Source organism: Mytilus trossulus, chromosome 4 (genome assembly GCF_036588685.1).
Source record: "Mytilus trossulus isolate FHL-02 chromosome 4, PNRI_Mtr1.1.1.hap1, whole genome shotgun sequence".
In the NCBI taxonomy this organism is placed as follows: domain Eukaryota; kingdom Metazoa; phylum Mollusca; class Bivalvia; order Mytilida; family Mytilidae; genus Mytilus; species Mytilus trossulus.
The window spans coordinates 29,590,795-29,608,306 of NC_086376.1; the positions used below are offsets into that span (position 1 = coordinate 29,590,795).

General features: G+C 32.8%; 1 protein-coding gene across 4 annotated transcripts; it reads right to left on the reverse strand.

Moving 5' to 3' along the window:
- Positions 1 to 1,299: 1,299 nt before the first annotated feature.
- On the reverse strand, positions 1,300 to 15,009 carry LOC134715064 (uncharacterized). Of its 4 annotated transcripts, XM_063576932.1 has the most exons (5): positions 8,608 to 9,276; positions 6,231 to 6,383; positions 5,513 to 5,560; positions 3,061 to 3,304; positions 1,300 to 1,676 (listed from the first exon to the last, which is right to left on the reverse strand). In XM_063576932.1, exons 1-5 carry the CDS (start codon positions 8,785 to 8,787, stop codon positions 1,663 to 1,665), a joined length of 639 nt encoding a protein of 212 aa, XP_063433002.1. In that variant the 5' UTR covers positions 8,788 to 9,276; the 3' UTR covers positions 1,300 to 1,662. The 4 variants fall into 4 exon arrangements, with proteins under 4 accessions (XP_063433002.1, XP_063433001.1, XP_063432999.1 ...); XM_063576931.1 differs by lacking the exons at positions 1,300 to 1,676; positions 8,608 to 9,276 and adding an exon at positions 14,785 to 15,009 and having other exon boundaries at positions 1,737 to 3,304; XM_063576929.1 differs by lacking the exon at positions 1,300 to 1,676 and having other exon boundaries at positions 1,737 to 3,304; positions 8,608 to 9,288.
- Between the last annotated feature and the right edge of the window lie 2,503 nt (positions 15,010 to 17,512).

Below are 17,512 nucleotides of genomic sequence, written 5' to 3' on the forward strand. Positions count from 1 at the left end.
AATTTACAAGGGTCGGTTAAAAAAAAAATTTACGACAAAAAGATGATTCCAGCTGCCCAATTGTGAACTTTCCATTTTTATGTAGCAAAATTCCAGCAGCGCCTTCATACTGACTATATATCTCCCAATAGATACGATATCACCGGGCTTGTATTTCCGATTATAATTTCCTTGATAGAGGGTTGCTGCTACCAAGGTAGCTATTAAACCAAGAGTTCCAAATGATGAGGTTGAAATCATCCCTTCATAAATTTTACGGACACCACCACGAGCTAGTTGACCGTTATGGAATATCCGTTTCACAGATGATATCAGATATTTTCCTTATGTCGTAACTACAATCCCGTTACCTTTTCATGAATGTGACCTACCGAATTAGACAATTTATCGGGGTTTTAATAACATAAGCAACACGACGGGTGTCACACTTGGAGAAGAATCTGCTTACCCTTCTGCAGCACCTGAGATCACCCCAAGATTTTGGTGGGGTTCGTGTTGCTAAGTTTTTTGTATCTTGTTTACTGTTATTTTGTCTTTTTCTTTTTTATCCATTGCGTAGTCATCTAATTTTCGATGTATGAGTTGGACTCTCCTTCTGGTGGCTTTCGCACCTCTTTTGGTCTCTTATGGAGAGTTGTCTCTTGGGCAATCATACCACATCTTCTTTTTTATAAGATATAAATCTCCTTATGATATTTATGTATTGACATTCCCCAATTCTGGGGACATTTGTGCCAGTACAAGAGGGCTACCACCTCCATTAACCATCAATATCTTTGGATTTTCAGGTTTCCTTGTGAACAAAAAGATTATACTGTGAAGGTTAGAACTACAATAGCATTCCAAAGCTCAGGGTGTGAATAAACGTTTGTCTAATGTGATTCATGTTGAAAGAAGGAGATCTTAACAAAAATAACTTACTGCGAACATGACCTTCTGAATAAGACTCTTTACCTGGTTTGTTATAAAACTAGCAACACGATGGGTACATGTGGAACAGGATCTGCCTACCCTTCCGGAACATCTGAGATCAACCCTAGTTTTTGATGGTCTTTAGTTTTCTATGGTATGTCTGGTGTACTATTGTTTTCTATTGGTCTTTTACCTTTTAGCCATTGTGTTATCAGTTAATTTTTGTTCTATGAGTTTGAATGTTCCTCTGGTATTTTTCGCCTCTCTTTTACTTAAAAAAGGCAGAAAATGTTTTACAAATGAATTACATGAATATTCTACATTTAATTTTAAAATGATGGTATAGCATGACTATGTTCCTCTTACTAAGTTTCTAGGCAACGTAAATATTTATTCACCAACACGGTTTATTTCTATAGAGCATATATTAAGGGACTATTTGTATGAAGGTCCACAAAAGTCAACAGCAGTTAAGGTCATTTACATAACCTAAACCAAATATATAACTTTCATTTCATTTCTTTCCATGCTACATTGGTTTAGCATAACTTTATATATAAACTTCCAGAACAAAAAATCAGAACATGCACAAAAATATCCGATTCAGTCGACTGCTTTGAATGTGAAGTTAATGATGCATGACATGTAATCAGTGTGAGTTTCTATTAAATATTGCACAAATTTAAGTAGTGTGATAATTCTCCTCGTGCCTTTTGCAGGATTGTTAGTTACATCAATGTTAGAGTTATCCTATTTACTGGTACCTGCAAAAGATTGCATAGTAAAATTAATTTTAGATCAATTTAATAGAAATAAATTAAAAATGCCTTCAAACTATTGAAACGATTAATTGTACTTGAGAGAATGATAAAAAGTATAATCAAAACAATACTGAACTCCAAGGAAAATTCGAAAAGGAAAGTCCCTAAGTAATGGCACAAAAGCTCAAACTCATCAAACGAATGGATAAATACTGTCATAATCCTGACTTGGTACAGGCATTTTCTTAAGTAGAAAATAGTGGATTTAACCTGGTTTTATTCTTTCTATGGTTATTAACACAAGTCATTAAGCTTAATAGTTTAATATAAACGATTAGAGTGTGCTGAGCTGTACAGCAATTGATAATGTTTTATAATCAATATGTCCTACGTGTAAAAATACAACTCTAAAATTTCTTTTATAAATTATCAACTCTGACCAAATAAAATCAATAGTAAAAACCAGTTTTATGTGACATAATATTATCGTTATAGGTATCTTTTATCATTTGATAAATAAGCGAATCACGAATAACATAATGCTCTTATTGTACTTCTTTATATATATATATTTATATATAAAAACAAATAAAGAGAAAGGACATTAATAACAATATGTATCTTTGGTTCTTAAAAAGGACTAAATGAGATAAAGGTCTCTTAAATTTCCAATCGTTGAACATGTATATACTTAGGAACATCGAACACAACCAATTATATCATACTGGTCACTTAAGAATCAGGTATTAAAAATACGTAAATCTGTATAACGATATAAAAGTTGGAATTGTATAAATCCGAGTAGTTATAAATCCGCAATGGCAATGCCTAAACGTCAGAAATTATAAATACAATTATCAGAAATTGGAACACAAATCCAGCGGAATTACGACCGATTTTATCATCTATTCCGAGTGTTTGAAAAAAATGTAAATGGATACAAATTACATATGAATGAATGCTGTCAATATCCAGAAGTACCCGGATAAGGTACAGTGGTGGTTAAGAAAAATTCGCACTGCCTATCATTACACTAAATCAATCTTGAAATTTCATTAGTCGCTATCGTAAAAATATTGTTTAAAATATTTTTGTCTGGCTAAATGTTGTTGGCAGGGGTAGATCCCCCATTTTGTATAATGGTCATCTTTTTCTTCATATTGCCGATGCATAATCTCACATCTCATGCATTTACAATTATCTCGCCACTTTTTCCTTCGACTGCGACGTCCAATACGGTCATTTTCTAATCTGCACCGTGTCTGTCGAGAATTGTGACCCGAAAGTGTTTCATTTTCTAAAATTGTTCCAATCGTATTTTTTGAAAATCGTTGAGTAACATCTCCAGAAGTAGGGAATTCCCCAGTAATGTCAAATTGATAAATACCAGATTGTTCTAATGGCTGATCTTCTTTGACCTCAGTTTCTGCTTTGTCTGGTTTCCGATTTATGAGTGTTTTCTTTTGCGTTATTCTTTCATATCTGTGCTTTGAAGAATTATTGCTTGGTTTGTTAACTTCATTATCAACATCAGCCACATTTGGTAATGACTTGGACAATGTACCATTCAGTAATGACTTGGACAATGTACCATTCGTTAATTTAGTGTCGGATAAAATACTTTCTGTTTCCTGCAAAAATATGCAATTGTGTTAGACATTGTATTATTGTGTTGACCTAAAATTTCCCTTTCAAAAATAATCATGTTTCATTATACAACAGTTATATATTATAAGTAAATTAATTTTTTGAAGTTTTGTGAAGTGAAATTACCATTTTGATCCTAACCATATTAAAAGTATAATAATTATGTCGTATCCAAACTTTCTATCAATTTCATAAATATCAGTACTTGTTAGACACATAGCATGTAAACAATCTACATTTTGGAGGTTTCCAATTCCTGCTATTTACCTGTCAAATCAAGGCAGCAGTAGTTTAAATATTTTCAAAACTCATTTTAATCGATCCGGAAGACACATTCAGGTAACAAGAAAAAGTTGAAAGTAATTTGACTAAAAACAGCTAAATAGTATAGTATTGACTACAAGCAAAATGTCTGTAGAGTTTTGAATTTACCGCAAGGATAATATTATCTGAACAATAACTTTATGAACCCTTTACACGACTGGACAATTATTATGTTCCCATTTGTGAAATGAAAATATTCGTCTTAGATTTAAATTTGTTAAAAATAGGCGAAAGAAAACTGTGAAATATCAATGATTTGCAAAAGGCTGAAAATTGACGAAACAGGTTCAGCCCGAAGATAAACACCTTATTCCTTCAAATAAAGAGAACATTTTAAAATTAAAATTTGTTCCAAACATTTTGACAAATATTTAATGATAAGGACATTAAGCGTGAAGAGTTAACTGAGTCCTTTCATCAGTAACAAATACACCTCTGTTGCAGGTTACAAATGTATTCGGGAAAGAAAATATACGTTTGATTTCCTCTATAGTTAATGTACACAACAAAACAATCATAAAATGTATTTATAAAAATGTATCCCTAGATCGATGCCACTGCTGGTGGACTTTTAATTCTCTTTGGTATCACCAGCTCACAAGTCAACACATCTGTGTTGACATAAATTATCATTAATATGGTCATAACTATAAATTAACTGTTAACAAAACTTAGAATTTTTGAAATACTAAGGTTTTTTTACCTAAGGAATTGAATATCTTAGTTGTATTTGGCAAAACGTTTAGGAATGTTTAATAGTCCTCAATGCTCTTCAACTTCATACTTTATTTTGCCTTTTAAACATTTCTTTATTCGAACGTCACTGATGAGTCTTTTGTAGACGAAACGCGTGTCTGGCGCAACTATATAAATTCAATCCGGGTATCTATGTTGATTTTATTGATAAATGTAAAAAAGGATAAAACAGAGATGCTCAGCATAGAATATATTGCCAAACCAGATATTTTCGGAATCAGAAAGAGTAAACATGCTGGATTATAAAGCAGATTAGGAAAGTCAGCAAAAGATAACGAAACTATTTTGTCTCTTGCTAAAGTAGATTTGAGAGGAAATATACTAAATAGAGAAAAAAAAAAAGGGAAAAAGCAAATCATTATAAAGTTATGTATACATGGAAACAATTTGTTAAAGGGTCCCATTTATTTAATTATAATCTACTTGTGACTAACTTTTTGTTAATTGTGTGAGAAAAAATGTCACTTTTAGTTGCAAAGGCTCGTTAAAAATGATAATTATGATTGAAGGTATAAAATGCCTCTGTATAACGATATATATTGAACTTTAATATTATAAATTATGTAAAATTTATCATTATATTAAAATTGGTCATTACATTATGTAAACTTTCTTGTAGAATAATGATTATGCTGATCGTTAGTGACACGTCGGTGTAAAAATTATTTGAATATAGAATAAAACTATTTTGTAACATAACTATATTTATAGTCAATTTGAATTGCTTGTTTATATTGTACTACAACATATCATTGTTCTTTCTACTGAAATAATTGGTATTTTTTTTATTCGGGAGATTATCATACCACAACCTTGTATAAAGCCTATACCAAGTGCTACCTATTAAAATTGACCAATTGCACATTTTACCTGTTTTTATTTCTAAAAAAATCACCATGATTAGATGCAACGGAAACTTTAAATGTTATAATGTTTTTGTAAAAAGATTAATTTTTTTGTAGACTGATATCTCTAAAATATTTTCCCACTAAAAACAGGAACATATAGATATACTTTTTCCAACTAAAACAGCAAACAGGATATATATATATATATATATATATATAGATAGATTTAGTCAAAATAAAAGTCAAGAAGAGTAAAACGTATACCGATTTTCCAACTGGACTATACCGCCATCTCGTATAATGAATCAGCACCTTTATAAAATGAACTCTTTATGTAAAATTATGATTAAAATGACATAGTTTCGACACAATCGTAAATAAGGTCACTAATGTAATGTAATAACAAATGTAATCATATTAAATGATTAAAACTCGTATTATGAATAATCAAAATAAAAACACACAACAAACAAAGTAGAGTTCTTCAAATAATAAATAATCTCAATATACCAACTTACTGTATACGATTGAGGGATTAACGGTTATAAAAATAACTAGATTAGAATTTAATCTCTTCTCAAATTATGCCATTTCCATACAGACCATTAAATATTATTGACTTCATCCTAGTTATTACCTTGCTTTTAAAATGATTTAATCTATCCATTGAAAGAATGTCACAACTAACCGTATGTCTATTTGGTTTTAATTTGTTTTTTGTTATTGGACTGGTAAAATCCGAATACAGAATACTAAGAACACATTTCGATGTACTTGTAAAAAGTAAAATCACAAAAATACTGAAATCCGCAGGAAATTCAAAACGAAAAGTATCTTATCAAATTGTAAAATGAAAAGTTAAAAATCATCAAACGAATGGACAACAACTGTCTTATTCCATACTTGTTACCGAAAAGTAATTCATTCTTAACTAGATTTCTTTCTAACAAATATTTTATAGAAAACAATGAAATTAAGATACCTGTACTCCGACTTTCTTTGATCCTCTTTCTTTATTACTCTTTGTAGTATATATTGAACCATTTGCTATGCTGCCATTAGAAATGGAAGGAAGCTTCATACTGTCCAGTGTTAATGACCTTGTTATACCAAGATGAGCTTTAGTGTTCTGTCTCTGTAAATAAACGTTTAAATACAAAACTGATGTATTATATGAAAGCCAAAGAAATGCTTCGTCAGTACAGCACTTACTTTTCAATTGTTAAACATTACTTGACAAAGTGAAAGACCACCCTTTCAAAAAGCATAAGGATTAGAGGAAAGCATAAACTTGAGAAATGAATAGAATATGTCGTAGATACAGAAGGATTTTCATCCTTGATATTCAAAGAAAGAGAGGCAAAAGATACAAAGGGATTATTCACATTCATAAGTCGAAAAACAAACTGACAATGCTGTGGCACAAAAAATGAAAAAAATGACATAAGACAAACAATGGTCATTCCTCTAAATGAAAAACAGAAAACTATAAATCAAAAAACACAAACTCCAGATTCGATCTTTCTGGATTAAGATTAATTCAGAAAAGCGGCTCGGACGAACAAATTTAATTAAGTGGTATTTCTATTTACCAGCAATATGTATATATGCATGATGATAAACTCGAACGAGCAAACTCAATAAAGAGTTATTTCCATTTCCACGCAATTTGTCGAAACCCTTGCTGGTGAACTCTTTGTCATCGTTGATATCATCAACTCAGAACTGCTTTGGTACTGATATAATGTTAGAAATTATTCTCCTTTGATAAAGACATTATTAAGACATGAAAGGGAAGTCGACTTAAGGTGAATGTAATTATCATTAAGGTAACCTTTGGTCATATTGCTTTTTACATGTTAACTCCTTATACTTTCATGTCTTACAACTGTTTGGTTTTGATCTTTCCTGAATAGAATAAATTCCTGTAAAGTGCTTAGGTAGTACGAAATTGATAAAGTAGTATTTCCATCTAACAGCAATAGTTTGAAACAACTGATAATACTAGTCATGATAATATCAGCAGCACAGTTATTAGTGCTTCGGCACACCCATGATTAAGAAACACTAAGGTTCCAACACCTAAACAAAACAAATTGACCCTAGCTTGTTTGCGCATTTGGTAATAATGTCGATAATATCCTTGACTTTCAATTTTAAAATTTCAACGTTCCTAATACAGGTAAATCCACAGAACGAGACTCACAAATGTTATATTCTGTCAGAGAATGTGACACGTATTGTAAATTAAGCATTGTTACTTGAGGTAAATATTGATACATTCTGAAGAATCTATAAAACACTGTCGATAAAAAATAACTGACAGTTGCTGTAAATTGAGCATGTTTCTTCAGATTACGAACATAATCGAATATGTTACCGTCAGGCAAAACATATTCTACAATTGGGGTATGGTAGCTGTATGTGTTACAACTTCGAAAATTTCGCTTTATACGCTTTTCAGAGTCGAATAATGTTAGCTTACAAATGTTTGTTTCGATTGCCACTATTGAGTCTAACGTAGACCAGGAGTGCATCTTGCGTACCAAATTATAATATGGGTATCTTTGCAGAGTTATAATTATCTCTAGGTCGCTGACACTTCTGATGGACATTTCTTTCTCGAGGATATCATCAACCCAATAGGCATTAGATCCTAGTATCATTCATGCGTGACTTTTCTGAAACATGGTATGTCGTTATGACATATTAATCCTTGGAAAAGTTTCTCCAAACCAAGGGCAAAGATAAACTTAGTTTATTATTTGTACCAAATTTAGAGCTTAACATCTTTAACGGGTTTTATCTCATTGATATATAAATAGTGCCTTCAACCTTTTAACAATTTCGATTTTTTTTGTAATTAAAGTGATTATTATATGTTGAATTAATTTATTGTCAATGCATAAATCAATCTTGAAGTTCATTGTAGAGGTAGTTATGATGACACTGTAGGTAACTTCTGGACATCTCTCATTCGCGTAAAATTCAAATTATGCTGTTTTTTTCTTTATAAATTGTCCATAGAATTTTGTGTAACCAGTCATGCGCATATTTTCCTTGTCTACATAAAATAACACACTAAATGCTTTCTTAACAAAACAAATGTGCATTAGAAAAATGAAACAAACATATATACATTTGTATGTAAATTTATCGACATTTTAAATAAGTAACTTACAAAAGATTTATTGAGTTCAAATCATTTTTTATTGTATTAAAAGAAACAAATATCGATAGGAAAAGTATCTCACGCGTCGAATTTTCCCATTCTTAAATACTACTAGCTGATCAAATAATATAACCAAAATAAAACGCAAATAATGACTTCTGTTGGTTCTATGATACAAAATACCTACTTGTAGACTAGCAGCAATTTGTGTATTGAAATCAAGTTTAGGAAGATTCCGGTTTCTGTCTCGTAAAGCTTTCCATCTTTGTACATAAGATCCTCTTTCTGTTAGTCTGGGATGCACATATGCCATTGGCGAATTAAGACGCACTGGAGATTCTGGAGAGCTCATAACCCCAGACGGCATTATTTATGTTTTTATAGAAAAAAAGGTTCTCTGATATCACAAAATGATTATTTTTCCATCCGAGTTTTTAAAACTTATATATATCTCCATCAGACTTCATTTTCTTTTCAGGTTTATCGTAAATGTGTTTACATATGATTAAAGAATTGATTAAATTAAATAACTAATGTCATCAATATTCAACTCACAAAGAATATTTTCAGAGTAGATTTAACGGGTTTTTAATCCATCACAACGATTATAGTCTACTTCATTTACTATCTAATGTAAACAAACAGGATGAACGAAGTATCTACGTAAGTTGAAAACAAACATTGAGAGGGAAATCTGTAAATCTTCTCTGTATGTATATCCAATTTTTCAATGATAAATTTCCTACCTACAGAATGTTTTTACAAGATTGATCGATTCACATACAATACTTTGATCTCGTTTTGATAAATACTTGGTCATAATAGTTTTAAAGATTTGAATTGTTTCTTAATTGAATACATTTTATATTCCATGTTAAAACGAAATTTAAAAACGAGGGCAAATATGGGTACGGTCGTTAAGTCTAAAAACTTACTAAAACTATTAATATATAAGCTTTTAAACCACGAGTAATAAATATTTTGGTATAAATGTACTACATAAAATCCTTCAAGAGAGAGAGTGAACATTTGTTATCTTGCCTATTCTTGCATAATTGATACGAGTAGTTTGTCATATTTGTATACAATGTTCCTTATGTCTCTTTGTTTTGTTGCACATTGTTGTCAATTTAATGGAATTCTACCCATTAGAATATACGTAAGAGGTTTAGATAGCTATATAACTTTGTTTAATCCACCATTTGCTTACCGAAAAGTCTTTACCAAGTCAAGCATATGTATGACAGTTGTTTTACATTCGTTCATTGTATTTTGAGTTTTTGATTTTGCCATTTGATAAAGGAATCACGCTTTGAGTTTTCTTTAGAGTTCGGTATTTTTGTTATTTTACTTTTTTCAACTTCGTACTTAATTTGGTTCAACATTTGTTTTTAACATCACTGCTGATTCTTTTAAAAACGAAATGCGAATACAAGACGTAAAGTCTGATATATATGATAATATTATTTGGAGGATTATACAACATGATATCTATATTAATGAATAATCTACCACCGGAACTTTTGACATTTTGTAACTTCGTGTTGTTTATTCTTTAGTTTTCTATGTTGTGTCATGTGTACTATTGTTTTTCTGTTAGTCTTTTTCATTTTTAGCCATTGCGTCGTCAGTTTGTTTTAGATTTAGGAGTTCGACTGTCCCTTTGGTATCTTTCGTCCCTCTTTGTAACTAATTACGCTTACTCTAATTCTGTAATTCTAATATAATGATATTATAAAAGCATTAACGTACCATATTGATGGGAGTGTAAAATTCCTTTCTACGGGGTTTTGATTGACTTGTGATTGCCTTACACCAAATGGTGCTCTGCGAACACTAACGTATAATACCGTTTTGGACTTAAAAAGTAATTCTTAATCAATCAATATTTTCCACCTTTATGTTATATTCTAGTTCGTTTCTGTGTGTGTTACATTTTAATGTTGTGTTTCTGTGGTGTTCTCCTCTTATATTTGATGCGTTTCCCTCACTTTTAGTCTTCAATGAAGCCGAGAAATTCCCGCACCCGGAGGCGCCCTTCAGCTGGTTCCTCAACAAATATATACTAGTTCAGTGATAATGAACGCCAAACTAAACTCAAAATTGTACCCAAGAAACTAAAATTAAATATAATACAAGACTAACATAGGCCAGAGGCTCCTGACTGGGGACAGGGGCAAAAATTCGGCGGGGTTAAACATGTTTAGGAGATCTCAACTCTCCCCCTATACCTCTAGCCAATATAGAAAAGTAAACGCATAACAATACGCACATTAAAATTCACTTCAAGAGAAGTCCGAGTCTGATGTCAGAGGATATAACCAAAGAAAATAAACAAAATCACAATAATACATAAATAACAATAGACTACTAGCAGTTCACTGACATGCCAGCTCCAGATTTCAATTAAACTGATTGAAAGACTTTCTTTCTCAATCGATTTATGAATTTCGAACAGCGGTATACTACTGTTGCTATTATCTATTTCCATATCATTTATCAATGAGAAATAGTCCTTAACTTCTCAATATTTTTCTTCTTCCACCGTTATGTCAATATTATCTCCTGTTTGTAATTTAGGTTAGTCGTACACAGAATATCTGACAATGTTATTGAATACGACTGTAAATGCAAACATTTTTTTTACTATCACAAGATCGATTTTGGATAGGGTCCGTCCAGATTGGCTATCCCTTTGTCGGTTCTGTGCAGTTTGACTATCTTTGGATCGGTTCTGTCCATATTGACCATCACTGGGTGGGTTCCGTTCAGATTGACTACGGTATCACCATGTGTGGTTCGTCCGGATTGACTAGCATTGGTTCGTTTTCGTCCAGATTGACTTCCGTCCAGATTGATAATCACTGGTTTCGGCTCCGTCCAGTTTGACTATCTATCACTGGATCGGTTCTGTGTTAGTTGACTAGCACTGCTTCAGTTCCGTATATAAGCTGCAGGTTGACGTCAGTCCCCAAGGTCTTTATGTCAGTAGGTTGACTGTCATTCAGCTAGGTCAGCGTTGCTGTAGTTACCTATCAATAGGTCGGTTTCCCAAAGTGCACAAACAGCATTAGACTGAAGGGTTCTTTCTATCTTGCAGCTACTGTTTCAGTCCCCATGGTCGGTATCGCTGGGGTTGACTTTCACTTGGTCGATAGCGCTGGAGGTTATATATAACTGATTGACTAGTAGTCGCAAGGTCGGTATCACTGCTTGTAAACTATCACTGAGTCGGGTACTCTATAGGTTGACTATCACTTGGTCGGTATCGATGTGATTTGACTATCAGTCCTTAAGTCGATAACGCTACAGGTTAACAATCAGTTTTAAAGGGTTACATCTAATAGTTATCAAAAGTACCAGGATTATAATTTATTACGCCAGACGCGCGTTTCGTCTACAGAAGACTCTTCAGTGATGCTCAAATCGAAATATTTATAAAACCAAACAGGTCCAAAGTTGAAGAGCATAGAGGATCCAAAATTCCAAAAAGTTGTGTCAAATACGGCTAATGTAATCTATGCCTGGAATAAGAAAATCCTTAGTTTTTCGAAAATCCAAAGTTTTGTAAACAGGTAATTTATAAAAATGACCACATGATTGATATTCAAGTCAACACCGAAATGTTGACTACTGGGCTGGTGAAACCCTTGGGGACGAAACGTCCACCAGCAGTGGCATCGACCAAGTGGTTTAAATAGTCCCCATGGTCGGTATCGCTGGGGTTGACTTTCACTTGGTCAATAGCGCTGCAGGTTATATATAACTGGTTGACTAGTAGTCGCAAGGTCGGTATCACTGGTTGTAAACTATCACTGAGTCGGGTACGCTATAGGTTGACTATCACTTGGTCGGTATCGATGTGATTTGACTATCAGTCCTTAAGTCGATAACGCTACAGGTTAACAATCAGTTTTAAAGGGTTACATCTAATAGTTATCAAAAGTACCAGGATTATAATTTATTACGCCAGACGCGCGTTTCGTCTACAGAAGACTCTTCAGTGATGCTCAAATCGAAATATTTATAAAGCCAAACAAGTTCAAAGTTCAAAGAGGATCCAAAATTCCAAAAAGTTGTGCCAAATACGGCTAAGGTAATCTATGACTGGAATAAGAAAATCCTTAGTTTTTCATGTCAACACCGAAATGTTGACTACTGGGCTGGTGATACCCTCGGGAACGAAACGTCCACCAGTAGTGGCATCGACCCAGTGGTTTAAATAGTTATCAAAAGTACCAGGATTATAACCAATACCTACTCTTTGAATTCTGATTTTAAATATATTTTGCCTTTAATTTTCTAATTAATCATAGGGCGGAAATCTTTAATTTTTAAAATTCAAATCGTCCCTTTAGTCATAGATTTTGTTACAGAATTTACCGTTTATGTCGAATTCAAAAAAATAGTCTAAACATGTGACGGGAAAAAGCCATCTCTGTTATTTCTTTAATTTATATTAGATATATTAATGGAAACCAATCAGAAACTTTTGGATTGATCATGGAAAGAACATCATCACATATATCTGAATGTGAAATTGAATAACCTGTCTTCTTTGATCTACATGTTTGGTCAAATGTCTGAGATGAAAAGAAGAGCTCGACATGTAGAGACCCACAGTTCGTTCCCATTGAAATACCTCCAAATTAATCAAAAGTGCACACGCTGAAATGTCTCGCCTTCTTTACTTATCATTGATATTATGTTGATAGTTCTTAATATAAAGATTTATTACAACTGTCACATATTCTTAATATAAACCAAGAAAACTAAACATCGACCAATGAACCATGAAAATGAGGTCAATGTAAGATGAACCATGCCAGGCAGACATGTATAGCTAACAATTCTTCCATACAGCAAATATAGTTGACCTTTTGCTCATAGTTTAAGAAAAACAAACCAAAACACGAAAAATTAACACTGAGCGCAAAGAACCGTGAAAATGAGGTCAAGGTCAAATAAAACTTGAGCGACTGACGTATAGATCCAGCAATATTTCTATACACCAAATGTAGTTCATTTTTGCAAAAGTATTAGAAAAAAAGACATTATTGTTTTACATTGTCTTATCGGGGCCTTTTATAGCTTACTATGCGGTATGGGCTTTGCTCATTGTTAAAGGCCGTACGGTGACCTATCGTTGTTAATGTCCGTGTCATTTTTGGTCTTTTGTGGATAGTTGTCTGATTGGCAATCACACCACATCTTCTTTTTTACAAAATTCAAAAACTTAGATTGACTACTGAGCCATGAAAATGAGGTTAAGATCAGATAAACCCTGCCCGCTAGACATGTACACCTTACAATCATTACATAACCCAAATATAGTAGACCTATTGTATACAGTATAAAAAAAGACCCAGACCAAAACACAAAAACTTAACTTTAACCACTGAACCATGAAAATGAGGTCAAGGTCAGATGACACCTGTCAGTTGGACATGTATACCTTACAGTCCTTTCCATACACCAAATATACTAGACCTATTGCTTATAGTATCCAAGATATGGACTTGACCATCAATACTTAGACTTGTTCACTGATCCATGAAATGCAGCCAAGGTCAAGTGAAAACTATCTGATGGGAATGAGGACCTTGCAAGGTACGCACATATCAAATATAGTTCCATTCTCAATTTAATTTAACCTATATGCTATCACTTATAATAAGAGAGAATTTAACATTACAAAAAATATTCACACTTTTTCAAGTAGTCACTAAAACATGAAAAGGAGGTCGAGGACATTGGATATGTGACTGACAAAAACTTCGTAACATGAGGCATCTATATGCAAAGTATGAAGCATTCATGTTTTCCACCTTCGAAAATATAAAGCTTCTAAGAAGTTTGCTAACACTGCCGCCGCCGGAGCACTATCCCTATGTCGAGCTTTCTGCAACTAAAGTCGCAGGCTCGACAAAAATCATGTTGTCAATAAGAAACTCCGGCCTATTGATTAATTACTGCTTTGTGTAGCATGTCTTAAATTTATGTTCCCTTTTAGCAAAATATGCCTTTTAGTATCCCTAAGAAATGCATTTATAGCGTATGCTACCATATTTATATTGAAAAGCGTTGTGGGTTTATGCATGTAGACAATTTTTCAATTCACACGGGGAATGGTGATATACAAATTGTAAAATTAAAATTTTGGCTATGAGCGTTCCGAATAATTGATGAAAAGATTCTGTTGGGGATCTATAAAAATATAATGGCATCTAAACTGGGAAAATCATTCACGCCTTCTTTCATGTTTGCATTATTAACATACCTGGAAAGTGTGTAACAAAAAGATGGTAAGACTGTAACATTCTTTGCTCGTGCATTTGATATGATTAAAAGAGTATACTCTTACCTTCAAAGTGAGCAAAGACGTCCATCGTAGGCTCTGGGCTCTCCTATACTTGTTTGCCTGATCTTTCCCTCCAACTACTATAGGGAGTCCTGATGTCATGCTGTTATGTCATAGAATATCTTACAGATGCAATGTTTGTAAATTTGGCATTAAATAAACCTCTCCTTTGTCTATTCTATTTTTGGAAACAATGTCGTGAGTGACATGAGCATATATGACAATTCTATCTCATCCAACCAGTTATAAAAAAAAGAAATTGACTTTTGGTATACAATATGCATGTTCTTAAGATTATTATGTAAAGAATCTTTTCTAGTATGTATTAACACACTTACAAGGTATTGTATATTTAAAATTAAACCAAAGTTTAATCTTGGTCTTAATGCTTTTAATATATTGTTACCCGTGAATAGTGTTATCGATTGTGTTTTTAAAGATCGAATGACCCTCATTTTCCAAATACTTGCAGTTCACTTCAGAATCTACAACAGAGGATCACTCTATGAAAATCAAATGAAGTCTCATTGGGTATTGTCCCTCAAACAAATAAATATCATCATTACTAGAATTACTAGAAATAATACAATACTGTTCACAGTCAGTAGAATCCCACAATATTGTGTTACCGACCTCCCTATAGACGAAAGGATATAAATGTTAGCAGTAATAGTTCGTCATATGATCTTTCAAAAATGGTCAAAAATAATTCTATATAGTGAGTGAGCTATGAATTGCCTCTGCATAACAAAATGTGAAACAATTCAAACGAAAAACTAACTACCCCAATTATTTTGAAAACAAATATTGTTACAACAGCAAAGAAAAGTGCAATAAAGATATTATTATTTAAAAAAGAAAAAAAAAGAAAAAAAAACAAATATGGCATATAGCAATAAATGACAACCACTTAATGACAGGCTCATTCTGGACGTGGCGAGAATTGTGATGAAAGATACCAGAGGGACATTCAAACTTATAAATGGTAAATAAACTGATAACGCTATCGCTGAGAAAGATATGACAAACAGACAATAGTGAAGATAACAACATAGAAAACTAAAGATTACGCAACCTTAACCCACCCAACACTGGATGTGATCGCAGATGCTCCATAATGGTTAGCAGGTCCTGCTTCACATGTGGCACCCGTCGTGATGCTTAGGTTCAATTTACCCTTTTATGTTGATAATTGCAGTCAATAATAACAAACAATAAAGGCTTGACTCATTGATCAACATGAACCATAAACAGAAACTGAAAAAAAAGACAAACGACATAATTTGATTTCCTGATTTTTGTCATGCAACTAGCATTGGAGTATATACTCTTGATTTTTAACGTCACACAAGATAAAAATTCAATCGGATGTTGTTAAAAAATGCACAACAGTTCCGAATGAAATAGCTGTCCCTGTGATCTATCATCATGAAATTGTTCATGAAAACGACCTTTGTGCAGTCGGATTTATCTTTGTACTACAGAGATTCAGATTTCTTATTTTATACTTGACCCTGTTCCATTTAATTTCTAGATCTTTCAGATTTCAACAACAAATTTGTAGCATTGTTTCATTTCTAAATGGAATCGTAAAGACTGTAAAAACTTGAGATAAACTCATTACTGATAGCATTTTTTTCATTAACTGGACCACCAAATGTCACTTAACATGTAGTCGTGATAACCTGAATTGTACTACTTCTAATATTGTGTATGTATTGAGTGTACTCTTTGTGAATTTATTTTGTCAAGGTTATAATGAAAATATATTATTCAACAAACCGTTACAGCTAATTTCCTAATGCATGTAAAGCAAAACTTTGGTTGGCTTGCTTGCTTTGTTTGTATAATTGTTTATACATGCTTTGTAAATAAGATTGACATCTTCAAACAATTTATATAAGCATAGATTGTACAATATAAATATTTTTACGTTCTGCATTAACAGCGATGTGCTCATTACAAAAAAACTGTTCCATCAGATTTTTTTTAAGAACGACTACAGATGTCACGAATAAGCTTACCGATATTTTGTATCGGTGCCTCAATTTACTAGTAGCATGTTTGTGTGGTCAGATTTTTATATAGAGTGTCAAAGAGAAAAATTTCCATCCAAGTTACAATTTGTAAAAGTAAACCATTATAGTCTTCAACACGAAGCATTGGCTCACACCGCTTCAAGGGCAACAAAAATTACTAGATTATAATCATTCAAACGAGAAAACCAACGGTCTAATCTATATATAAACACGAGAAACGAGTAACACTTATTAACCACATCAACAAACGACAACCACTGAAATTGTGGCTCCTGACATCAATTGAAATGGTTTCACTCAATCAAAAGACAGATCTAACAAGTAATATACCAGTATCGTCGCCTGATCTGCAGTTTTACAGATTTATTATGTTCTCTTTCCAATTGTAACTGAATGTAAATTCGCAAGGCGGATGATGCCAGCATAGCATAGGACACTTATCCTGTCAGAGCACTCGGTTTCGCCCCTTTTGGAGTTTTTGAGATTTTTTCAGTTTCTGTTTGTCCTCCTAATCGATTTGCGAGATTTAAACATCGGTAAATAAACTCATCATAGATACCAGGACTAAATTTAGTATACGCCGACGCGCGTTACGTCTACAAAAGACTCACCAGTGACGCTCGAATCCAAAAAAGTTAAAAAGGCCAAATAAAGTACGAAGTTGAAGAGAATTGAGGACCAAAATTCCTAAA

Bases quoted from the DNA above. Each gene is read 5' to 3' on its own strand.
- LOC134715064 (XM_063576929.1), bottom strand. From the start codon at position 8,787: ATGCCGTCTGGGGTTATGAGCTCTCCAGAATCTCCAGTGCGTCTTAAT. The intron at 6,384-8,607 runs GTAGGTATTTTG...GTTTATTTACAG, and splicing joins AAATTGCTGCTAGTCTACAA to AGACAGAACACTAAAGCTCA. The intron at 3,305-5,512 runs GTATACGTTTTA...ATATTTTTGCAG, and splicing joins ATAGTCCAGTTGGAAAATCG to GAAACAGAAAGTATTTTATC.